General features: G+C 41.8%; 1 protein-coding gene across 1 annotated transcript in view; it reads right to left on the bottom strand.

Annotated features, from left to right (window-relative positions):
- Window positions 1-12,806: 12,806 nt before the first annotated feature.
- The window catches only part of LOC143280330 (uncharacterized), a 21,265-nt gene continuing 6,571 nt past the window's right edge, over window positions 12,807-27,500 (bottom strand). The window contains exons 6-10 of the mRNA XM_076584964.1: window positions 24,815-25,263; window positions 22,415-22,534; window positions 21,401-21,467; window positions 20,042-20,237; window positions 12,807-16,808 (exon numbers count right to left, since the gene is read on the bottom strand). Of these exons, the coding sequence (XP_076441079.1) occupies window positions 16,723-16,808; window positions 20,042-20,237; window positions 21,401-21,467; window positions 22,415-22,534; window positions 24,815-25,263 (918 nt within the window). The 3' untranslated portion in view covers window positions 12,807-16,722. The remainder of the gene's footprint in view (window positions 16,809-20,041; window positions 20,238-21,400; window positions 21,468-22,414; window positions 22,535-24,814; window positions 25,264-27,500) is intronic.

The raw sequence follows: 27,500 nt of genomic DNA, 5'->3' as shown, positions 1-27,500 counted from the left end.
CAAAGAAGGGGAAGAAGAAAAAAAGGAGGGATCAAAACATGATTTCCCCTATCTGACCCAGCAGATACGGGTGGAAGAATAACGCACGCCAACCAACATAATAATATGCCATCCATGACACAAGGGATGGAAATAACATAAATAATCATTTGCACGTGACACAGCACTGTTTTTCACTTTGTAATAAATGTTCAGAGCCACCTAGCTTATGAACAGAAAAAAAAAAATCACAAACATCATAAATTAAATGAACATTTTAATTAATCCAAAAAAACAAAAAAAATCAAACAAAACTAAACTTTCCATAATTATCAGCTAACACCGTCTTTCAAATCCTGTAAACCTACAGGATGCATCCTCTGGAATCTGGAACGATACGTTGCAGGAATCTTTGCAGATTATCGTCGCACATCCAGTCAAAAAGCACACAGGTAATATCTCTGCATATCCCTGGCACAATTTTACGATCATGCTTAACCCCCACCCCCCTCCAACTCTCCCTACCCTCCACCCCCACCCCCACCCTGCCTCTTGCCACCCCCAACCCCCACACACACCTTCAGAGGAACTCAATACATATCAAACTGGAAGGTTTAGTTTTTCGGACAGAGGGAACAAGCCAAACAAAGGATCGACACACAAGGAACTAATACAAAGAGTCAAGACATGATCAGGACACTGAACACGACACTGCATCACTGTCATCGAGCTCCAGAGTCACCACAGGCTCCCCCCCCTTCCCAAACACCCCCCTCCCCACCACCACCCCACGCCCCCCACCCCCACCCCCACATGTTTGCAGGCACACGTGTATATACATATGCATACATAAATTATACGCATATGTTAGAAATGTGTGTGCATGCTTAATGATTTTGCGACAGGAAAATTCTTATGATGATCCGTCCTGGGCATTTTTTTTTTGCACACCGAACGGGGGCAGAAATTTCTGTCCTGAAGCACACAAGGGGTTAATTTTGAACACAGGGAGTTGCAACGCGTGTATTGGAGTTTAACGACCTATTGGCGTCTACACCCTTAAGGTCAAAGTTGCAACGTCACCGCTCCAAGCGGTGGCGGCCGACTTCCTTTCGCTCCGACTCCTCCCTTTTTTTAAGGGGGAGGTGTGCTGTGCCGTCCTGTGCGCGGGGGTGAAGGACATGGCTCGGATAGTTGCAACGTCATATCGCCTGCTTATATAGCCTCAATTTGACAACACTGTAGGAGTGACTTCCCTGGAGCAAGTGGCCAGAAAAAAAGCCAATTACTCGATCTCTGATTTTACAATGAACCCTGTTTTGCAGACAAGCAGACATTGAATCTGTTGCTTGTTGTCCAGCAGCGGACTGCACATATGTACAGAAAAGTTAGAAATTCAAAGCAATACAAACACCTTCCAGCATGCACAACCAGCACGCTCCCCTTCACCCCAAAGCAGCGAGAAATACCAGGGGCTGTGGACCAAGGTCACAGGGAAAATAAAACGACAAAGAAAAAATGACACAGTGGTAGAACACACACAAAAAGGGGGGAGGGTTGTGATGGGGAAGAGGGTGGTGGTGGTGGTGAGGCAGTGGGAGAAGCTAATAACTAATTGTGAAACATCTTTTCATCCCGAAGGGAGAGGGTGTGTTTTTTTATGTGTGTGTGTATGTGTGTGTGGGTGAGTGTTTATTTGTGTGCACATGTGTGATGGTGTGCATGTGTGTTTGAGTGTGCTGTGTGGACATGAATGCAAATGAAGTAAACTGTGCTTTCTTTTGTCATTTGCAGTAACTGCTGTATGTAATAAATAAAATGTTTCACACAGTTTGTATGTGCACTGGCCTCATCAGAGACTGGGCACCCTTTAAAAAAAACACTCTCCAATTCCTTATTACACCACACCACACTACATCCCATTAATCTGCAGTTCCATTCCTTCAGGATGACACAAAAGATACACGACATAACTAATCGACAACACAGAAAACTCAAAAATATCACACACACACACACACACACACACACACACACACACACACACAAAGGGAACAGTGTAAACCATCACAGCGTTGAAGACCAAAGAGCATGGTTTCACTGACACACAAAAATTCCTTTTCCACAACAGAACTGGCAGGGTGCCACACGGAAATCTCTCCTCAATGATTGTATGTTACAGTGTTATCTGTCATGTGTGATTTTTCATTTTATTTATCATTTCATTTCATATGAGTTTAAAAATATATGATATTTCTTACATATTTTTAAAAATTTCATCTCGCATATATTAAATATGTGGCATTTCATTTTTATCACCTTTTCATCATTTCATTTTATATTATTTTGAATATCTATCAATAGTTTTTTTCTTTAAAATCTGAGACAACTAGCACCAACATAGCTGGACTTGAAACAAATTTCAAAAGCAGTCACTTCTGAACATTTAACGGTTGGCATTTTCAGCTTACTTTTTTTGACACTTGCAATGATTTAGAAAGCGCTCTTATTCTTAATGTATTTGCTGTTTAACTCAGATAATTCAATGTGTAAATACAATTTATTTCAAAAATACAATCTTTTTGATATGTAAATGAGTAGCACTTAATTGGAACTATCCATTAGGTATGTGCTGTCAGTTTTTTGTTATATTTGTTTTGCTTTTTTATATGCAGTTCATACTCTGCATGTTCAAGAAACGATTCCAGTATCTAATTCTCTAGGAGAAAGGAACAACTGATATCAGTATCAGTATCAGTAGCTCAAGGAGGCGTCACTGCGTTTGGTCAAATCCATATACGCTACACCACATCTGCCAAGCAGATGCCTGACCAGCAGCATAACCCAACACTCTTAGTCAGGCCTTGAGAAAAAAATAAAATTGAAAAAATAATAATAATAAAATAAAAATTATTATTATTTTTTTTTAAAGACCAACTTGTATCTAGTCTGAGAATGAAAATCAATCTGAGACACCACATGCCCATCTTGATCATACTGTTATCCTGCCACAGACAATTCAATACTGAGCAAACTGCCTCACTGCTACTAAAAAGGTGAATTCCAAGAACTCTACTGGTTTCACTTGATAATAAGCACTGTCCACAGCAAAGGTGAACCAAAACAAAAATCAACCCCAAACTCAATTTTACTTGATAAATGAAAGTGGAAACCCCCAAAAATAACAAGGCATATAAAAAAAAAATTTTTAATCCAACAGAATCCAGTACAATTCACAAACCACAAATATGATTGTTTCCCATCAAGGGAACATAAAATCATCTGATTTGCACACATGCTGATTGTGAGATTTATGTAATGGAGAATCTGCTCTCTTTAGTTTATCTTTCCTCAATTTTCTTTTCTTTCAAAGGGAGGTCTTTTGAAAGGAAGGTCCTTTTCTTTGAATTGTACAACTGGTTGAGTCAATGCAAACATTCCTGTCATGAACAACAGAATCACATATGACTATATTTAAGTTAGACATTAGGACAATGACCTCAACTGTACAATGATACTAATTACCATTATCTTTACAATGTCCTCCCTCCTTCCTCAATTTGCTGTTGTTTTTTGCTACAATCATCATCTGTTGAGCTGGAGATTGAAGTCTGACGATACTCCTGCCATATTGTATCTGCTTAATTATATGTACATATATGTATCTTCTGTGCACTTTGCTTTAGTTGTTGTTTAAAGCTAAGCTTAATGTGTGCTTTTGATGACTGGATGCCATAAACTTGATGTATCATTGTTTACTATGGTAGTATTCTTCTGTTTAATAGAGAGAGAAAAATGGACAGTTTACTAACTGAAGATGTTTTCACAATCACAGTGCTCTGATTTATAGATGACAGTTTAAGAATAATTCAGTATTATCATTATAAAATGTCAATCAAGTTCTCACTAACCATTCAACATCAATCGCTGTATCAATGTGTGTGTGTGTGTGTGTGTGTGTGTGTGTGTGTGTGTGTGTGTGTGTGTGTGTGTGTGTGTTGTGTGTGTGTGTGTGTGTTGTGTTGTGTTGTGTTGTGTGTGTGTGTGTGTGTGTGTGTGTGTGTGTGTGTGTTGTGTGTGTGTGTGTGTGTCTGTGTTGTGTGTGTGTCTGTGTGTGTGTGTGTGTGTGTGTGTGTGTTGTGTGTGTGTGTGTGTGTGTTGAGTGTGTGTTGAGTGTGTGTTGTGTGTGTGTGTGTGTGTGTTATGTGTGTTGTGTGTGTGTGTGTGTGTGTTGTGTGTGTGTGTTGTGTGTTGTGTGTTGTGTGTGTGTGTGTGTGTGTGTGTGTGTGTTGTGTGTGTGTGTGTGTGTGTGTGTGTGTTGGTCAGCAGCTTTTGTCTCTTTTCTCTTTATTTTGTTCAGCTTTATTATCCTGACTCAAAGTACGTAGCTACCATCTGAAAACAAAAGGAAACATCGCTTCATCTGTTCCATCACAATGACTGGAAAAAAAACCTGGTTCCAAATACGACAAAGACATGTCTGTTCATAGCCATGTGGAGGAGAAAAATGAAGTAGCAACACATTTGACGCCTTACTCTCAGCAAAATGGTCTTCACTCTTTGATTTCAACACATTATATTCAGTACAACTGAGGTTTGGTTTTAACAGGTTAAAGTTCCCATAGCCTTTCATCACCATAGGAAAAGTGATTTCACATTCACTGTGTCCAGGGCTCATCAAGGAAAGGCAGAGTTCAGTCCCCTCCTTTGGATGCTTTCAACTTCCCTGACAAGTCACACACCAGTCCACAACTGGAAGGAGGGAGGAAAAGCTGGACTCCAGTCCTTTTCCCAAAGACACAACACCATGTGAAACCTGATCACTGGTGAACACGGCATCAGAACTCCAACGCTTCACCCATTCAGCCATAATAGCCTTTGAGTCAACTGTTTACATAAAAGGGCTGATTTGCATAAAGTGAAGCTGAGTTTGCTTTGCTGTAAGAGTTTTTCTAAGCCTGCACGAATTCCGTACACTTAGGAAAATTCTCAACATTAAGCTAACTTAAGGATGCTAGGAAAATTCTCAACATTAAGCTAACTTAAGGATGCTTGGAAAATTCTCAACATTAGGCCTACTAAAGAATGCTAGGAAAATTCTCAACATCAAGCTAACTTAAGGATGTTAGAAAAATTCTCAACATTAAGCTTACTTAAGGGTGCTAAGATTGCCTATGCAACCCAGCCGTGATCCATGGTTAAAAATGAAATGCCAGCATGCATGCACATGCATTAAATCTTATGTTTACTTATGTCTCTAATCATAACCACTCATCTGCTCATGTACATAACACATCTACATTACCATGACAGAGACATAATTATAAAAAGTACACAAACATATACCCCCGAAAACATCCAGTACACAAACATATACCCCCACCCCGAAAACATCAAGTCTATGACCAAACTTTCCAAAGTTACTATCAGGGAAGGTGACCACAAAAGGAGACACTAACCTCAGAATGTTTTCCCCACAAACTGATCATTCAAATTTGTTTGAGGCAAACTTTTGTTCACCAACCATAAAAGCACCAAACATTTCCGCATATTCATGGAACAAACAGCTGCAACCACCCCCCCAAAAAAATCATTGCATAATAAAGCACACATCTAACAGACACAAATAAAACAAGAGAGGCAAGGCCTTCAAGACTCACTTGTGATACACTTAAAAAAAAAAAATCTAATCGTTAAAATGTGTTCTGTATTTGTTATTATAAAGCTTCACGTTTAAAAAAAAAAAAAAAAAAAAAAAAGAAGTCCTAACCAGATTCGAATTAAGTACCCTAGCATTAATTACAGCGTAATTTCCCTTTTTTACTATCTGCACCAAAACGTTTGCAAAATAAATAAAACTTCCATGCTTAGCAAAAGAAGTTCCTCCTTGAACAAAAAATGATAATAATGAATGCTCTTGTTGTTGGGTCAGAATATCAGATCAAAGTGCCAAGTTTAGAGAATACAAAAAAATATAAATATAACAGTAAATGCAGTCTGCAAAAATTAGGCTTCCTTTTTTTTTCTTTTTTTTTTTTTGTGCCCATCCCAGAGGTGCAATGTTGTTTCAAACAAGATGACTGGAAAGAACTGAATTTTTCCTATTTTTATGCCTAACTTGTTGTCAACTGACAAAGTATTTGCAGAGAAAATGTCAATGTTAAAGTTTACCACGGACACACACACACACACACACACACACAGACAACCGAACACCGGGTTAAAACATAGACTCACTTTGTTTGCACAAGTGAGTCAAAAATCATTGCATAATAAAGCACACATCTAACAGACACAAACAAAACAAAATGATCCCTTCTCTTGAAACTCAGGTAAGGCACAAGAACAACACAGAAACATTTCTCGGCGTTCCTAACTCAAATATAAACTGGCTGTTGAGCATTTCAGACAAACCAAGCATTCTGTCATTCCCCAATAACATGCGCAATGTGAACTTTTCTTGTCCTGACATGAACAATGAAACTACACAGTCAAACACTGTTGAGTGAAAAGCCAAAGTCATAACAAGAGCAGACATAGATGAAATGTGTGGAATTTTGTAGGTTGTTTTTCAATAGCAGCACAGTAAAGGATGTGGAAGATGGAGGGGGGATTGGGGGTTGGGGGGGAGGGGAGGAGAGACGTTCCATAAAATCTTGACAGAAATGAGTATGTTCCTTGAACAGTTGCCATGAATTGTATTGCTTTGTTTTTGTAAACATCACAGATCATTTCAGCTTTAGTGCACACACACACACACACACACACACACACACACACACACACACACACACACACACACACACACACACATTTTGTGCAACACACATGCATGTGTTGTTCACATGACCATGCGCAAGCTCACATAAAATACCCACTTCCTTCGCCTCCTTCACATTCAAGGAAAAAGAATTGGGGATGTTATTGCTTTCTGAGTAACTGACCTTATCTTTGAAGCTGTCCTAAGTGTTGATAAAAAAAAAGTTTTTCTTTTTTTTCTTCTTCTTTTTTTTAAAAAAAAGAAAACATTTTACGAAAAGGAAAAAAGAAGAATTAAATCACATCAACCAATATTTACATTCATAACTGAAACAATGACAACAAAAAAAAAATGTTTTAAACAGCTGCAAATATCAATAAAATAAAATAAATAAACCAATGAACAAATAAACAGACAGACATACAAGATTACTGAAATCATTTTCACAAACAAAACAAAAACAATGTGAATCATCCCCTCCCATTGCAAATGGCTTGGATTTCATGATGTTATGATAGTCTTACAATAAGGATTGTTTTCTTTTACACACTGTAAACACAATTTGAAAACTGAAACACAATGCTACAGAAGACATTCTGGAACTTTTGTTCTGCAAGATGTGCATGCCTGGGCACACACATGTACACACGCCAATGCAAAATGCACACACACATGCATTTACATAGATGCTCACATGACAAGCGCACTGGCCAAATGGTAAGAGCATTCAACTTCAAATCTGAGAGTCCTAGGTTTGATCCTGGTATTGGTGGTTGGTGGGTAAAGGGTGGAGATTTTTCCTATCTTGATCCTGGTATTGGTGGGTGAAGGGTGGAGATTTTTCCTATCTTGATCCTGGTATTGGTGGTTGGTGGGTGAAGGGTGGAGATTTTTCCTATCTTGATCCTGGTATTGGTGGGTGAAGGGTGGAGATTTTTCCTATCTCCCAGGTCAACATACGATTGGCCTGATAGTGTCTTTGTTCCTTCCATATGTATACACATGCCTGTTAAAGATCCTGTCCATGTCTTGTACGTTATGGAAACATGAATAAACCCAAGGTGCACACTCCAAAAGTTACAGCGCGGCTGCCTGTATGGTGCGGTTAAAACAATGGCCACACATGATAAAGCCCACTCACAGAAATGATCACAAGCGGGAACTGTAGCCTGCAAATGCAGAAAGAAAGCAAAGAAAGATGTTCACACATGTGCACTGGTACAGGTATGAAAAATGGATCCTGTGTAAGCACCAAATGCAGACATACAGATGGAAGTGATTCTCATCATTCTAATGAGGACACTGAAGTAGTTTTCCGACAGTCCGCACACCAAAGAGTCAAGAGATCAGCATTTGACTAGAGTGGATCACTTCAGTGGCACATCTTCATGACTTTTGCATAAATAATTGACAAGTCACGACAACACATGATGTGGACAGAATTATACACACATACACACATACAATTCTTCAGCAAACATGGCAGCAAACAGCATCTGAGTAAGACACAAAATACGTCTCTTTTTAGCACACCTCCAAACAGAACAAAAATTTACATGAAATTAAAGTTCTTTATCCAAAAAGAAAAGGAGTTGAATGTGATATGAATTCTCTCACACTTGGGCGATACAAGTTATTACTTACTCTTTAAGATCTACATAAAATTAGTGAGTAATTAATTATCTTAAACAACTGACACTCTCTAAGATCTACAGAATAATAATACTTCTAGCCTGGATTTGTATAGACGAAACAAGAAAAAATAAAATAAAAAAAAAGAGGTGTGAATAATACACAAGTCGACAGATAGCTCTGTAAGGAGATCAAAAGCTTCATGGCTGCCAGAGTAAGGTGGTCAGGCAGTGATCCCAGAGCCCCGGGGTTCCAGTCCCAGCTGTGCCTGATTGGTTAACTCGCTCAGTATGGCCAGTCCTTTCTTCTCCTCTACACAGACCCCTCGGATGTCCAGAGGGTGTCTGAATGACCCAACCTTTAGCTTCTGTCGTCAAAATTGTGGTATTCTTTGTCAACATTCACCTCTTCAGTATATGAGCCTTCCGCCTGCAATATTTTGATGATGGTAATTGGGCTGAAACGCTGTTAAAGTCGTCTCTTTCGCCGTTCATATGGAGAGAGTTAAGGGAGAAGATCGTTCCAGTCTTCTTTGTCAACACACAAGCAGGCCCACTAGTGCCTGAATTCTCACCACATGTGTACGCATGCACAAAACTAAACATGCACACAAAAAGTCCCTGTCAGTGTTCAGCAGGTTATGGAAACGCATACTCATACCTAGCTAGCACTGGCGCTGAAGAAAGAGTATGGCTGCCTAAACTGCGTGGGGTGGGGTGGGGTGTGGGGTAAACAGGGTCATGCATGTGGAAGTCCATTCAAACACAAGTGACTGTGGGAGTTGGCCCACAGAAGGACTGAAGGAGGTCTAAAACCTGGCCAGATAAAGCCATGCAGAACCATGGTATCCATGTGGTGTTTTTTGTCACCATGCAGAGGTGTTTAAGGTCAGAAATAATGACTATTATTCAAAAATCATTTTTCTCTATTTTTCTTTAGATGTTGCTTCCTTTCTGAATATCATGCCCCTTAAGAGCCACGACTCCAAGGATTGAAATGCAAAGACACCTTCAACATTTTCAAGGGAAATGTATGGCATAATTTCTACATTTTTATCTTGGAAGTTTTTTTTTTATCTTAATGTCTTCAAAAACAAACCTCTGGCCTTGCTTTGTGGATGAAAAATAAAAAGCCCAAACCAGTTTGCTGCCACGGAAACAGTGCAGGTGATAATGCGGCAGCAAACAAACAAACAAACAAAACACACACTGAAGTTGAACACAAATGTCAGGGTCCTTTTCAATCCACTAAAGCACAGGTAGGGCTACAGCACTGCCGCTGTGGGAAAAGATGCATGTGTATGAATGTGTATTGTGTGTGCGTGTGTTTATGTAAGTTTGTGCCTGCCTATGTGTGCGTATGAGTTAGGGTAGCTGTTAGATACACATGTATGTTAAAATGTATGTACGCAGCGTGTGTGTGCGTGTGTGTGTGTGTGTGTAGTCACATTTTGGTGTGTGTATGTAACATAGATATGATGTTTTATGTTAACAAAAGCGTTTTTGTAAAGCACCTAGAGCAGATTTCTGGATAGTGTGCTATATAAGTATCCATTATTATTATTATTATTATTATTATTAAAAGATGTATGGGGTCTTTGTTGTTTTTTTTACCCACATGAGTACAAGAGGATATCTGACTGTACTACCACTGTACGCTATGGTGGAGTGATGGCCTAGACGTAACATGTCCGCCAAGGAAGCGAGAGAATCTGAGCGCTCTGATTCAAATCACGGCTCAGCTGCCAATATTTTCTCCCCCTCCACTAGACCTTGAGTGGTGGTCTGGACACTAGTCATTCGGATGAGACAATAAACCGAGGTCCCATGTGCAGCATGCACTTAGCACATGTAAAAGAACCCATGGTAACAAAAGGGTTGTTCCTTGCAAATTTCTGCAGAAAAATCCACTTCGAAAGGAAAGACAAATAAAACTGCACGCATGAAAAAATATGAAAAAAAAAGGGTGGCACTGTAGTGTAGCGACGCGCTCTCCCTGGGGAGAGCAGCCCGAATTTCACAGAGAAATCTAATGTGACAAAAAGAGAAATACAAATACAAACACAAATTTGTATACAAATCCAAATATATGTCTGTTTTTTAAGTCCCCAAACCCCCAACCCCCATCATGCCCCCCCAGTAATTTTTTTTTTTTTTTTCAAACACACCTGGGGCACACAAAATGTGACAGTGAGGGATAATCGTGAACCACTAAATTTCAGGTAAAACAGAAATCAGGTCATGCCCATCATATTCATACTGCAAGTTGCTCTCCACCAACATCGCATTCACTTTTTGACACATTCCAAGAACCACTTTAAAAACAATCCATCAACTTCCGCTCTGCACGCCACACCAAAACACAACCGAGGGCCAGGGCGTGGGTATGGCAGACCGAAAAAGTCAGACACACAATGACACACACACAACATGAGACAGAATGAACGGAAGAGGGCAAACCTCTTTCACTTCGATACACACCACATTAAAGATGACTGAACAACAAACGGTTTCCATTCATTGACGGAGTTATAAAGCACAATGAAACATTGTGTTTGACAAAATATTCACCACTGTCATGATAACCATCATTCTTTTTTTTTCTTTTTTTTTTAAATCCATGACACCACACTTCTGCAGGGTGCACACCATGACAAAAAAAAAAAAAAAAAAAAAAAAAAGGTTCATGAAAACAGAACACAGTTAAGTACCCATCACAAATCATCGCATTCAGCACCGATTGCAGTTGTCTGGATTCTGTATGACATGTTGTGACAAGAGACGATACACCATGGCACTGATCTCAACCACCAATATAAGCTGACAACAGCTTCATATCCCATCCATATGAAATGATCTATATAAGCCGACAACAGCTTCATGTAGGAGAATAATACATGGATATATCCCATCCATATGAAATGGCCTATATATACTGACAACAGCTTCATGTAGGACGATAATACATGGATATCTCCCATCCATATGAAATGACCTATATATGCTGACAACAGCTTCATGTAGGAGAATAATACATGTTATATCCCATCCATATGAAATGGCCTATATAAGCTGACAACAGCTTCATGTAGAACAATAATACATGTTATATCCCATCCATATGAAATGACCTATATAAGCTGACAACAGCTTCATGTAGGATGATAATACATGGATATATCCCATCCATATGAAATGGCATATATAAGCTGACAACAGCTTCATGTAGGATGATAATACATGGATATATCCCATCCATATGAAATGGTCTATATATGCTGACAACAGCTTCATGTAGGATGATAATACATGGATATATCCCATCCATATGAAATGGTCTATATATGCTGACAACAGCTTCATGTAGGATGATAATACATGGATATATCCCATCCATATGAAATGACCTATATAAGCTGACAACAGCTTCATGTAGGATGATAATACAAGGATATATCCCATCCATATGAAATGGCCTATATATGCTGACAACAGCTTCATGTAGGATGATAATACATGGATATATCCCATCCATATGAAATGGTCTATATATGCTGACAACAGCTTCATGTAGGATGATAATACATGGATATATCCCATCCATATGAAATGGCCTATATAAGCTGACAACAGCTTCATGTAGAATGATAATACATGGATATATCCCATCCATATGAAATGGCCTATATAAGCTGACAACAGCTTCATGTAGGATGATAATACATGGATATATCCCATCCATATGAAATGACCTATATATGCTGACAACAGCTTCATGTAGGATGATAATACATGGATATATCCCATCCATATGAAATGGTCTCATTTGTGTGTTCTGTACTGGCTCCAATTCTTGCACCTTATGTCTATAACGCTTTCTGCTGAACACTGTCAATATCTCCAGGAAAGCTTAAACTGTACACATCAAAGGCTGATACAAGTGTCAGACTATTCTATCATTCTCACATTCTATCTCTACAAGTAAGGTTCCATGTTATGTGTTCAAATCAGCTTTGAAAAATTCGTGTTAAAAAAACAAAACAAAAAAAGAACTTTTTTTTTTGCCTTCTGTATGTAATGGGCTTATCATTTAATGTTTTGCGCACACGCACACACACTCATGCACACGCGTGCGCGCGTGCAAACACACACACACACACACACACACACGCATAAACACTCATATACACACATAACACAATCACTCATGAAAAAAAAATCCTTTTCTTCTTGTGGCCCTGACTAACACAGAAACATAAAATAACATAACCGATTTCATCAAATATTCACTTCAGTATAACCAAACTGTGTAAAGCGCAGAAAACAGCTACATGGGCATGTAAAAGATCGTAAACTCGATCTGAATAATTCTCTTTTTGGGTGAAGAAAACTGCACAAGTGAAAAAAAAAGGGGCGTGGGGGGGAGTGTGAGGGGAGTCGGGGACGAAGTATCCGACGCCTTGATTCCACGTGGAAAAATACCATGCACAATTGATTCCAAAACTACCAAGTTTTGTTCCAGTGTATACACATCAACATTAAACATGAAGGAGTGGTTTGAGGCTAAATGCCATCTTTGTTCATATAACAAATATCTATGACAGCTGATTCCTTTAAATCCTATGGATGCTACTTGTGTGGTACCAAGTTAACTAGACAGATCATACAGATCTTACAAGGTACAGAACTAACTTCAACAGATTCTACACGGTACAGTGTTCACTACGAAGGCCATACAGATTCTATAAGGTACAACATTGACTCAAAATACACATGTACATCCTAGAAGATATAGACTTTCATTTTACCACATTAACACAGATAAAACAGGTCATACAAGGTACATTACTAACTAAATAGAACATAAAAGTTCCTACAAGATACAGGAAACAGTGATTCTAATAATTATGCGTGTGCTGACATGTTTAGCCCCCCCACCCCCCACCCCACCCCCACCCCATCCCCATTCCCCCCTCATTTCAGCTACTCTGCCTCAGTACTTGTGGCTGCTGGGACTAAGGTGGTTAAAAAATAAGATAAAAAAAAAAATACAGCAGAGCAAACCGATAGGCCTAATTTGCATCAGTTTGACATGGTACAGTATATGACACCAAAAATAAGTTAAACAAGTGAAAACTGAATCCTGCTGTGCATGTGCTTTTGTCTTCTCTAAGGATAGACAACAGTTAGCCACAGGTGGTTTGTCACTGTTGTCTTCTCTAAGGATAGGCAACAGTTAGCCACAGGTGGTTTGTCTCGGTTGTCTTCTATAAGGATAGGCAACAGTTAGATATAGGTCGTTTGTCACTTTTGTCTTCTCTAAGGATAGGCAACAGTTAGCCACAGGTGGTTTGTCACTGTTGTCTTCTCTAAGGATAGGCAACAGTTAGCCACAGGTGGTTTGTCTCTGTTGTCTTCTCTAAGGATAGGCAACAGTTAGCAACAGATGGTTTGTCACTTTTGTCTTCTCTAAGGATAGGCAACAGTTAGCCACAAGTGGTTTGTCTCTGTTGTCTTCTCTAAGGATAGGCAACAGTTAGCCATAGGTGGTTTGTCTCTGTTGTCTTCTCTAAGGATAGGCAACAGTTAGCCACAGGTGGTTTGTCTCTGTTGTGCATCTGTGGAAGGCTTCACCCAGCTACACATTCAGCACTTGCTGAGGTTCCACCCATGGGAGACCAGTGGACTTCCAGTGCATCCTTCACATTGTACAGGATCCTTCACCATGCCCTCTTTCAACTGCTGATTTCATGGGTCACTTAAAATGCAGATTTCATGGGTCACTTAAAATGCAGATTTCATGGGTCACTTAAAATGCAGATTTCCGGGATCACTTGAAACTTGAAATACAGATTTCTCCCCACAACACCAGCTCATATGGGCCTAGTGTATGTGAGGTGTTTGTTTTTTGTTTTTCTTTCCAGTTGTCATCATTGAAATGAATATATCAGTTGAAATTAAAACACTGACTCAAATGAGAATATTATTAATGACAATCTGATTATGACTTCATGATTGAAATGAAAATAGCCTAGCGGTAGCTTTATTTCATTTCATCAACTTTGCACATACAGAAAGCTAGGAGATATCCGTGATAAAGATTACCACCAAAAAAAAAAAAAAAAAAAAAAAAAAACCACACACAAAAATCATTGCAAAATGACCACTTCTACATGTAGCCGGGCAGAATGGGAATTAGCATTAAATGTGACTGTCCAGGTTATGCACTGAGCAACAGCAGCATTAGTTTGACTAGACTTCACACTCTGGAAGCACTCCTACACTTCCTCATAATTATTAAGTCGCTTTTTTATCAATCTCTCCGTCTTCCTCTCCTAGTCTCGGTTAACTTCTTCTACACATTAATGCACACAAACACACACACACACACACACACACGCACACACACACACACAAACCATGAATGAACGCATTCACCTTTTCTTAAGCACGCACACAAAACTGCAAGCATGTGTAATCACATTTCCACAAACAAGCAACATAATACACTGACATAAACCACCTCAACAGTACTGTACATCTCACATGCACAAACACACTCCCACAACAGACTGACTGAGACACAGGCAAAAATAGGAACTGGACTCGTGGTGGATGCTGAAGAGAGGAAGACAATGCTTTGATCAGCAGACAGAATTCAAGGAAAGGCACTGGATAGTTAGTTATGCCCATCACTCCCCCCGGAGCATAGGCCGCTCACAACAGTCCGCCAGAGTCCTCTGTCCTGGGCTGCCCTTTCTAACTGTCTCCAGGTGTGCCCCATCTTCTTGGTGTCTGCCTCGAGGTCACGTCGCCAGGTGTTTCTTGGCCTTCCTCTCTTCCGTTTGCCCTGGGGATTCCATTTCAGTGCCTGCCTGGTGATGTTACTGTCTGGCTTCCTCAGGGTGTGCCCGATCCATCTCCATCTTCTGCGCCGAATCTCGTCTTCGGCTGGCAGCTGGTTGGTACGCTGCCGCAGGTGTGCGTTGCTGATAGTGTCGGGCCAGCGTATCTGGAGGATCCTTCTCAGGCAGCTGTTGATGAAGATCTGCACTTTCCTGATGGTGGTCTTTATTGTCCTCCATGTCTCTGCTCCATACAGAAGGACTGACTTGACGCTGGAGTTGAACAGCCTTATCTTCGTGCTAATCGACAACACCTTGGAGCTCCAGATGTTCTTCACTGGATAAGTCATGCCTTTTTTGTGAAGATCCTTTTCCTTTTTTTCCCTTTTTCTGTCAGGAATTCCAGTCTGCTTGCCAGTCATACACTGACCTTCTTCATCCTCTTCACCAAAAGTCACCATCACATAAACTTGCTTCTTGTCAAAAGTACACCCAATATCCAAAAATCACCTGCCTTGTTTACGCGTTTGAAGGAGCTGACCGACAAAGCTCGCGGTGCTGGGACTCACACACACAAAGCCAAAAAGTGATTGCTTGTTGTTACTGGACAGATAAAAATCTAAGAAAACAATGATGTCTACAAAGCTGGTGCTTTCTCTCTCTGTGTATGTGAGCTTGTCCCTCACTGAAAAACTCAATCCATGCTGAGCCACCATAAGTCATTTATCCACTGGCCAGTCTGTTTATTTTCACTAACACAAACTTGCAATATTAATAAGATTTTTTAAAATAACAAACTTTTTGAATTTTCATTACCTTACCTTCAGGGACAGAATGTCAATTTAAAAAAAAAAAAAAAAAAAACCAAATCCCTACAATCCTCCATTTTTGTCCAACAGACTGACCGTCAAGTCTCAGAGGCCGGACAGGGGCTGGGTCAAATTTTGACAGCGCATGGACACTTGTAAAGAACTGGGGGATGTCTTGTCTTTCTCTTCCTTCCCTGATGAAGCAATCAAGCGTTTGTTTTCTTTACATTATCACTGACAGATTATTATTAATAAACCTGCACAAAAAATCCACAGGCAAATGCACTTTGAATGTTTGTAAAAAAAGGGAGGGGGGACCTCTGTTTTCAGTGAACTGTGGTGACATGCTCTCTGAAGGAACAGCAGCTCAAATTTTATACAGGCAATCCTATGGTGAGGAAGAGATGAATATGCCTCAGAGTGATCCAAAACAGAGCAACACGATGTGTAAAAACAAGTATTCACTTTTTCAGCTTTGTTCATTCCAGCTCTCCATTCCATTTTCCATTTACTGTTGTCAACTTCCATGTCAACAAATATTTCACAATCACCTGATTTCGAGCGGGTGTGTTACGAAGCGTGTGTGAAACGTGTTCAATCGAGGTGTTCAAACACACCCCAGTAAAGGAAGTGACAAGGTCAAGGACCAAGGTGCCTCAGCTTGCAGACCTGGAGTCCGGCGTGCAACAAAACGCTCGTCAGTTGAGGCGTCCGAAGCCGTGCATGGTCTGTGGACTGGTGTGGGTGGGGGGGAGGGGCTGGCTGGTCTTGGGGCATCCCATTCCTGCCCAGCAGACAGCAGCAGATTCATGATCATCAGCGTCACTGTTTCAGCTTCAGTTTCTAAAGGAACTGTCACTAGCATCTGGACAAAACCATATAAGCTAGCTACACATCTGCTAGGCAGATGCCTGACCAGCAGCATAACCCAGCACACCTAGTCAGGCCTCAAGTGCATACTTGTATATTTGTGTACCTATCAGAGTGGATTTCTTCTTCAGAATTTTGCCAGAGGACAACACTTCTGTTGCCAAGGGTTCTATTTCAGTGTGCCAAGTGCATTCTGCACATGGGTGCTCAGTTTATCATCTCACCTGAATGACTTGGTGCTCAGTTTGATTTTCCAGTCAAACTTGGAAGAAAGGGCAAGACCCAGATTTGAGCCCAGCCCCTCACAGACACTATATAAACCAATCTGCGTCTTAACCATTCAGCCACCTTCCTCACAAAGTATCTCAAAGTTATATCATCATTATCTTCAGTGTTGCTTACAATCCAGCTGACTGCACAGGGCCATACCAAGACTGAAAAAAACTGTCAATAATGAGCCAGTCAAACCTGAAGGGGAACAACAATCCTGGAAAAGAAAATCTGGCTGTTGTACTGTCACACTCATGCATGTCAACCATGGACTGGCTCTGATGTTGACCATTTCCTCACTTTTTCACCAGCGAATTAAAACAAAACGTAACCTGAACACACGCAACATCAAACCTAACAATATGGCAATGCTATAACCATCTGGGCAAAAATGTTGATTACAGTGCAGAGTGTCATGCCCCCGAGTTACATCCCCACTCTCTCGGCCAAGAGGGTTTTAAGACAGTCAGCAATGAGATGGTTCCCAAAGGCCAACTAGCCCCCAAGGCTGCAGCACTAAGAACCAGTGCAATCTTGCGTCCTCGTTTGAGAGTCTTTGTCCTTCACCCAAGACTAAAATGCAAATGACTTCCCACTGCAGTGGAGAAACCACTGATCATACAGCCCCTCACCCCTCACTCTGCTGTTCCCACCCCTCACGCTGCTGTCCTCACCCCTCACGCTGCTGTCCTCACCCCTCACGCTGCTGTCCTCACCCCTCACGCTGCTGTCCTCACCCCTCACTCTGCTGTCCTCACCCCTCACGCTGCTGTCCTCCCTCACTCTGCTGTCCTCACCCCTCACGCTGCTGTCCTCACCCCTCACGCTGCTGTCCTCACCCCTCACTCTGCTGTCCTCACTCTGCTGTCCTCACCCCTCACTCTGCTGTCCTCACCCCCCTCACTCTGCTGTCCTCACTCTGCTGTCCTCACCCCTCACTCTGCTGTCCTCACCCCTCACTCTGCTGTCCTCACTCTGCTGTTCCCACCCCTCACTCTGCTGTCCTCACTCTGCTGTTCCCACCCCTCACTCTGCTGTCCTCACTCTGCTGTCCTCACCCCTCACTCTGCTGTCCTCACTCTGCTGTCCTCACCCCTCACTCTGCTGTCCTCACCCCTCACTCTGCTGTCCTCACTCTGCTGTCCTCACTCTGCTGTCCTCACCCCTCACTCTGCTGTCCTCACTCTGCTGTCCTCACCCCTCACTCTGCTGTCCTCACCCCTCACTCTGCTGTCCTCACTCTGCTGTTCCCACCCCTCACTCTGCTGTCCTCACTCTGCTGTCCTCACCCCTCACTCTGCTGTCCTCACTCTGCTGTTCCCACCCCTCACTCTGCTGTCCTCACTCTGCTGTCCTCACCCCTCACGCTGCTGTCCTCACCCCTCACTCTGCTGTCCTCACCCCTCACTCTGCTGTCCTCACTCTGCTGTCCTCACCCCTCACTCTGCTGTCCTCACCCCTCACTCTGCTGTCCTCACCCCTCACTCTGCTGTCCTCACCCCTCACTCTGCTGTCCTCACCCCTCACTCTGCTGTCCTCACTCTGCTGTTCCCACCCCTCACTCTGCTGTCCTCACTCTGATGTCCTCACCCCTCACGCTGCTGTCCTCACCCCTCACTGCTGTCCTCACCCCTCACTCTGCTGTCCTCACCCCTCACTCTGCTGTCCTCACTCCTCACTCTGCTGTTCCCACCCCTCACGCAGCTGTCCTCACCCCTCACTCTGCTGTCCTCACCCCTCACTCTGCTGTCCTCACCCCTCCCTCACTCTGCTGTTCCCATCTGTAAGCTAATGTCAGTCTCTGATATAATCATAACAGTTTAATTCAGAAAGCACCTTTCCATGTAAAACATGCTCTGTACTTGTGGTACAATGTAAATACCAACATTAAAAACATGCATTTAAACACTAAAATGAAAAGAAAAAACAGGAAAACCTACATGCATAGCCCTTTACAGTCAGCCAACCAAACATTCAAGCACAAATTTAAGCGCGCGTGCGCGCACACTCACACACACACACACACACACACAACACACTCATCATACACATCACAGGAAAAAGCCTAAATAATGCAATATCATGTCACAATACTTTCTAAAAGAAACTATCACAGTACTTACAACTATTCCCAATATCACAATAAACAACAACAACAAAAACAGTTCACAACTGAAAATTCACTTGACTCTTCTGACACATCACAATACAAAATAAAAAAATGTACATTTTAAAATGCAAAATCTAATTCATTCTACTCCAGGAACAAGTTAAGTCTTACCATGATGACTCCCCCTGTGGACCAGGTACACATATTCTCCTTCCAACCCATCATTCTTATTTCCTTTATTCTTGCTTGGTACAGTTGGCATTCAAAACTGAACCATTCAGGGATTGCGGAGGCATGAAAACAAAGCTTTGTTCGACCAATTAAATTAACAATTCTCCTTTGATTTTCGCCGTATTAGTGAACCATCCTGGGTTGTTTTTTCTTCAGTGGTCTCATGTAGAAGTGGTTGATCTCCCAGGTCAACATATGTGCAGACCTGCTAGTGCCTGAACCCCCTTCGTGTGTATATGCAAGCAGAAGATCAAATACGCACCCAGAGTTCGGTGGGTTATGGAAACAAGAACATACCCAGCATGCACACCCCCGAAAACGGATTATGGCTGCCTACATGGCGGGGTAAAAACGGTCATACACGTAAAAGCCCACTCGTGTGCATACGAGTGAACGCAGAAGAAGGAGAAGAAGAAGAAGTGGTCCAGGGGAGTTGCAGCATTCATGAAGATGTGGGGCAGAATGAGTTAAAAGCTGTCACACACACACACATCCCCACCCCTCCCACACAGCACATCACATACAAGCCGACTGACCGGGCGTGGCGGTGGCCGACCAGATGTTTCGTGTGGCCACAGGGTCGCTCCACTGCATCTGCAGTGGGCGGTGTTGGGGGGCGGGGGGTGGGGGGTCCAGCAGGTCAGGGAAGTCTGCGGCCGGAGGGAAGTGCAGCCCAGGGCCCGGCAGGTGCTGCATCATGGGCCACGTGTTGGTGCTGCCTGCCTGCCGGTCCTGTCCACCGCCACACAGAGAGACACGTACCATGATAATATCACTTAAACCCACGCACAGGCACACAGCAATACTGATGTCCACCCATCACACAGAGAGACACGTACCATGATAATATCACTTAAACCCACGCAGACAGGCACACAGCAATACTGATGTCCACCGCCACACAGAGAGACACATACCATGATAATATCACTTAAAACCACATGATAATATCACTTAAAACCACATGATAATATCACTTAAAACCACATGATAATATCACTTAAAGCCACATGATAATATCACTTAAAACAACATGATAATATCACTTAAACACACGCAGACAGGCACACAGCAATACTGATGTCCACCATCACACAGAGAGACATGTACCATGATAATATCACTTAAAACCACAGGATAATATCACTTAAACCCATGCAGACAGGCACACAGCAATACTGATGTCCACCCATCACACAGAGACACGTACCATGATCATATCACTTAAAACCACAGGATAATATCACTTAAACCCACGCACAGGCACACAGCAATACTGATGTCCACCCATCACACAGAGAGACACGTACCATGATAATATCACTTAAAACCACATGATAATATCACTTAAATCCATGCACAGGCACACAGCAATACTGATGTCCACCTATCACACAGAGAGACACGTACCATGATAATATCACTTAAAACCACATGATAATATCACTTAAAACCACATAATATCACTTAAACCCACGCACAGGCACACAACAATACTGATGTCCAGCAGCATAACCCAACGCACTAAGGCCTTAAATGCATGCATATATACTTGTGTACCTTTCAGAGGGGATCTCTTCCATGTAACTTTGCTAGAGGACAACTCGTGTGTTCTTTTTTAGTGCACAAAGTGCATGCTGCACACGATACCTTGGTTTATCGTCTTATCAAAATAACTAAACGCTCCGTATGATTTTTCCTGTCAAACTTTGAGAAGAGGCAAAGGCAGGAATTGAACCAAGACCCTCACAGGCACTGTACTGGCAGATGACCGTTCTGCCACCTTCCACCTTACTCATATTGTACTAACATCACTTGAAGCCATGCAGGGAGGCACAAATAGTGGTACTACTATCAGACTTACATCACTTAAAAGGAGCGTCAGCAATACTCACATAATCCAGAAAGTCAGAGTGCATTTTGTTCTTGCCTCCGTCCCCTTCGTCCTCACTGCTGTCGTGTCTGAACACCCCAAACCAACACATGGTTAACACACCACCATACTTATGGAAATGTGCACATCATGTCAGGTAAAAAGTCAACCCCACACATCACCAGCAACAGCAAAAAGGTCAAATCCAAGTCGCCAAGTTTTCTAAAATTTAACAAATTTGGTGGAAATTTGTTCTCATTTGAATGCACCACAATCACTGTTCTTCCAATCATCAAAAACGTGAAGCCTTTTTGAAAGTTGAGCAGAGAGCTTTCAGTTGATCTCCTTGCCCTTCAGTAACCAGCTGGAAAATTCAAGCTTTGTTGAATACACACCATCCAGGCTTTTTTTTTCTTTAATCATCCAGTGTATCTAATAAGTCCTAAGCAAGAAGTCTAAAACCTTCTGTCAAATGTGTTCTGTTCCTTGTACTATGTAATTATTGAGTTTAAAAATGTATAAAAAAATTTAAAAAATTAAAAAAGATATATACAAAAAAGTCTGGAACCCATATGAAAGTGACAGTATTTTATGTGTCAGTCATTGCCAGTTGCATGAATCCTAATCTGACACAGCGATAAGAACTGTAATTTCAGTCAGAAGGATATTTTACGGATCTGTTTTTAATAACATTCATTTATTTTTATCCATTTCAATTATGGTGGAAAATTTCATTGCTGTACTTTGGCAAAAGCCACATATGTTTGTTTCTGTTTGTTTTTTTTTCTTTTCCTGCAAAAAGAACCAAATTAAGAATGTTTACAAACCTTGCCAATTTTTAAAAAAAATAATTTAAAAAAAAAAATCAAGGACTTAAAAAATGCATGTCATTTTATACAAATTTTTAAAACCTGTATGAACCCTAAAAGTAGAAATATATTATTTGAAGACCACACACACACACACTAACACATACACCAACACACACACACACACACACACACACACACACACACACACACACACACACAAATACCTGGAGTCAATGGCGTTGACCATGTCTTTGCCAACAGCGAAAAAATGATCCCCATTGGAAGAATCGTCACTTCCATCAGAGCCATCCTGAATCCCCGACCAACTGCTGTTTAGGGAGTCCCTGTGTCAAACCATTGAGAACACACTGTCAGCATGGTCTTTTGCTATCGATTCTTTCAGTATTCTTCCCCGGCCTGACCAACGTGCACAGTCTACGCGCAGGTCAAGCATCTTCTGGTGTAGCATGTATGGACCAGCCTGCAAGCTTTGACACCTCTTGAAAGGGCAGCATCAGCAGCACTGACTTGAAGTTGTGTACCTTGTGTGTGGAGAAGAGTTACCATTCTTTATTGTTTGTTAATCGTTGGCTCTTCTAGCCTCATTATTCTTTCAGTCTTTCATTCTTAAGGAGGAAGGTGGCAGAATGGTTAAGACGCTCAGCTGCCAATACAGAGAGTCCGTGAGGGTGTGGGTTCGAATCCTGCTCTCGCCCTTTCTCCTAAGTTTGACTGGAAAATCAAACTGAGCGTCTAGTCTTTCGGATGAGACGATAAACCGAGGTCCCGTGTGCAGCACGCACTTGGCGCACTGAAAAAGAACCCATGGCAACGAAGAGTGTTGTCCTCTGGCGAAATTACATAAAATGAAATCCACTTTCATAGGTACACAAATATGTAAGCATGCACTCAAGGCCTGACTAAGCGCGTTGGGTTATGCTGCTGGTCAGGCATCTGCTCAACAGATGTGGTGTAGCGTGTATGGATTTGTCCGAACGCAGTGACGCCTCCTTGAGAAAGTGAAACTGAAACTGAAACTATTCTTTCATGTCAAGTGAAATAATCATTGATCATTGAGGCAACAATAAGTTTGTGCACTAGCTGAATGGGTTGCATAAGCAGCACTGACTTGAAGTTGTGTACCTTGTGTATGGAGAGAGTCACCACTCTTTGTTGTTTGAGAAGGAACTGTTGACTGTATCAAACCATCAGAGTCAGACAAGAAAGTGGAACAATGGCATAAAGGTAAATCACACTGGATCAAATCCCACGCTCACCAGCTTCTCTTCCTCCAGTAGACCTTCAGTGGTGATCTGGGTGCTAGTCCTTTAGATGAGATAATAAACAATAAACCCAAAGTCCCATGTGTGGCATGCACTTTGCACACGCAACAGAACCCACGGCAACAAAAGGGTTGTCCCTGGCAAAATCATGCAGAATAAAATCCTCTCTCATCGGAAAACATGTACATCTGCACTGCTGCAGGCCAAAACAAGAACAAACAAAAAAGGGGAGGGGGTGGCAATGGACTGTAGCTACACTTGCCTGGTGAAAGCAACCCAAACTTTTCAAGAGAAATCTGTTGTGTCAATGAGTAATACAATACACAACAATACAATGCAATACAATATGTCTCTTAAGAGCACAAAGTCAGCCCTGCAAAAAAAATAATACAGTAATGGGGTGAATGAGAAAGATGACAGACAGAATTCTTACATATTTTTGCAGCACCTGAGTGAGAACATCAGTATAAAGCCAGTACATCAGACAGAGGGGGAGATAGAGAGGGGGAGTAATAATAATAATGGATATTTATATAGCACACTATCCAGAAATCTGCTCTATTAGCCGTATGAAGTGCACAGGAACAGGTGTCGAGATGGCTGCCGGAAAAAGACGGCGCTAGCCAGGGGGACAAAGGGGACGTTACCTACTTCCGGGAGGTTATCGGCCATAGTACTTTCGTTTTCTCCGCATAGGCAGATAGTAGTTTGCACAGGACAGGAATGTCAGACCCCTGCCGGAGTCTGCACTAGTTGGGTCACGGTTAAGTATGTGTAATTAAAAATGGATACTTATATAGCACACTATCCAGAAATCTGCTCTAGGTGCTTTACAAAAACGCTTTTGTTAACATAAAACATTACATCTATGTTACATACACGCACCAAAATGTGACTACACACACTGCATACATACATTTTAACATACATGTGTATCTAACAGCTAGTAACTGAAAGTGAATGTATATGAGAGTCTGTGTGCGTCAGGTGGTGGGTATATTCTCACCTATGTCCATGAGTGTGCACATATGTTCACAGTGTACACTGTGTGAGTGTGGGCATGTGTGTGTGTATGAACAGGTGCGTGCATGCATGCGCATGTGAGTGAGAGAGAGAGAGAGAGTGTGTGTGTGTGTGCTTTCATATTGCTTCAGACTTCTTTAATATATTGAAACTGAAAATATTCATACTTGTGCATGTGTGTGTGTTCATACTGCTTCAGACCTCTTCAACCGCAACTAAACATGATATTTCTTAACAGACACAAACTGTGCGTCGTATGATTGCGTACACGTGTACAAGCACACCCACACGCGCACACTCCGTGCATCTCTCGCTCACCCCACAGGCATGGCGGCAGGCTGGTACAGCGGCCACGTCCCACTGCCCCTCATCTCCATCCCCCCTCCACCACCACCACCACCACCACCACCTCCACCACCAGCAAACGACGACCACTGCGACCCTGCTCCCCCCATCGCCCCCATCCCCGCCAAAGGCCCGGCCATCCCCCCTATACCGCCACCACCCCCAGACCCCAGAAAGGCAGGCGGGGGCCGGGAGGAGGGGTGGGAGAAGTCCGGGGAGGGGACGAAGCGGGAGGCGAGGGGCGGGGGGTCCAGGAAGGGGTCCAGGTTCTGCTGGCGGAAAGGGGAGTGAAGCTGCACGGCCGGCAGGCTGGCGCGGTGGTGGTGGTGGTGGTGGTGCTGGTGGTGGGGGTGCTGGGACCAGGCGCTCCCCCCTCCTCCCATGGACGACAGGTCCAGGCAGCCCTCCGAGCGGCGGTGCAGCTGTGGGAGGGGATGTGATCATGGTCACTGTCATGGTGTGTACGTATCGTGTTGTATTGTATTGTATTGTATTGTATTGTGTTGTATGTACTGCAAATGTGAAGGGTGTGATCATAAACAGTTTAATTATCCTGTGTCTTCCATTACTGAAATGGTAATACTCAAACAGTCAAAGTGAACTGCATCAACAGATTTGTTGCAGAAGATGTCTCAAGTATATATAGCTTTCTCTCTCTCTCTCTCTCTCTCTCCATCTCTCTCTCCCTCTCTGTCTCTTTCTTCCCGCTGTTAATATTAGAAAAACACACTGCTCACTCTCCCCTTTTGCTGTCAAGAAAAGAAAAGCTAAAAGAAATAAAAGGAAAAACAGAAAATGATGAAAAACAAATTCTCTCTCTCCCTCTCTCTCTCTATTTCTCACACACTTGCTTCCTTTTCCCCTATTTCCTGAAAAAAAAACCCATTTGTGTCTGAACTACTATCACACTATATCCTTTCTTCCCCTCTCTTAACATTCCCCTCCCCCTCCCCCCCTTTCGCCCCTGCCCCCTTACCAATCAGCATCCCATATTTCCTGACATTAAAAAAACATAATAAAAATAATAAAACTCTTGCGTCTGTCCAAAATTTACACACTGTACTCCCCCCGCCCCCAACCCCCTCGTTCCCTCTGGCACTCCCCACCCCCCACCCCCCGCCTCCTTCTCCACTTAATGTCAAAAACACACACCTGACACACACAAAAATAATGAACAAAAAATATCAACCCAATGTCTTCCCTCCCTCCTTACCCAGTTAACTTCAGAAACAGACACTTACTTACTTACTTACTTACTTACACACACACACACACACACACACACACACACACACACACACACACACAAATGATATGAAATAGTGAAAATAAAACCCCATGTATCTGACCTACCACCACACCCTATCCTTCCTCCCTCCCTGTCTCACCCCCTCCCTCTCTCCCAACTTCCCTCACCCCCTCCCCAGTTAAAGTCAGCAGCAAACACTTGGGGCTGAAAAATAAAATAACAACAAAAAAACAACCCAACAATAATAATCAATCAATCAATCAATCAATAAACAAATAAACAAAAAGACAAAACCCAATGTGTCTGACCTACAATTACACTCCTGTCCTTCCTCTCACCCCCCCTCACCCCAATCCCCCCTCCCCTGCCTCCCTAGTTAATAGAAACACACACTCAACACTAAAAAAAAAAACACCCTAAAAACCCTAGTTAAAGTCAGAAACACACACTCAACACTAAAAAAAAAAAAAAACCTAAAAATCCTAGTTAATGTCAGAAACACACACTCAACACTAAAAAAAAAAAAAAAAAAAACACCTAAAAACCCTAGTTAATGTCAGAAACACACACTCAACACTTTAAAAAAAAAAAAAACCTAAAAACCCTAGTTAATGTCAGAAACACACACTCGACACTAAAAAAAAAACACCTAAAAACCCTAGTTAATGTCAGAAACACACACTCAACACTAAAAAAACACACCTAAAAACCCTAGTTAATGTCAGAAACACACACTCAACACTAAAAAAAAACACCTAAAAACCCTAGTTAATGTCAGAAACACACACTCAACACTAAAAAAAAAAAAAAAAACCCACCTAAAAACCCTAGTTAATCTCAGAAACACACACTCAACACTTAAAAAAACCCAAAAAACCCTAAAAACCCTAGTTAATGTCAGAAACACACACTCAACACTTTTTTAAAAAAACAACCTAAAAACCCTAGTTAATGTCAGAAACACACACTTGACACTAAAAAAAACACACCTAAAAACCCTAGTTAATGTCAGAAACACACACTCGACACTAAAAAAGACACACCTAAAAACCCTAGTTAATGTCAGAAACACACACTCAACACTAAAAAAAACAACTAAAAACCTAAAAACACTAGTTAATGTCAGAAACACACACTAAACACTAAAAAAAAACAAAAAAAAAACCTAAAAACCATAGTTAATGTCAGAAACACACACTCAACACTAAAAAAAAAACAAAAAAACCCCACCTAAAAACCCTAGTTAATGTCAGAAACACACACTCAACACTAAAAAAAAAAAACCCTAAAATCGCTAGTTAATGTCAGAAACTCACACTCAACACTAAAAAAAAAAAAAACCTAAAAACCCTGGTTAATGTCAGAAACACACACTCGACACTAAAAAAACAACCCTAAAATCCCTAGTTA

Source organism: Babylonia areolata, chromosome 3 (genome assembly GCF_041734735.1).
Source record: "Babylonia areolata isolate BAREFJ2019XMU chromosome 3, ASM4173473v1, whole genome shotgun sequence".
Taxonomy (NCBI): domain Eukaryota; kingdom Metazoa; phylum Mollusca; class Gastropoda; order Neogastropoda; family Buccinidae; genus Babylonia; species Babylonia areolata.
This window is presented reverse-complemented; position numbering and strand designations above follow the sequence as displayed.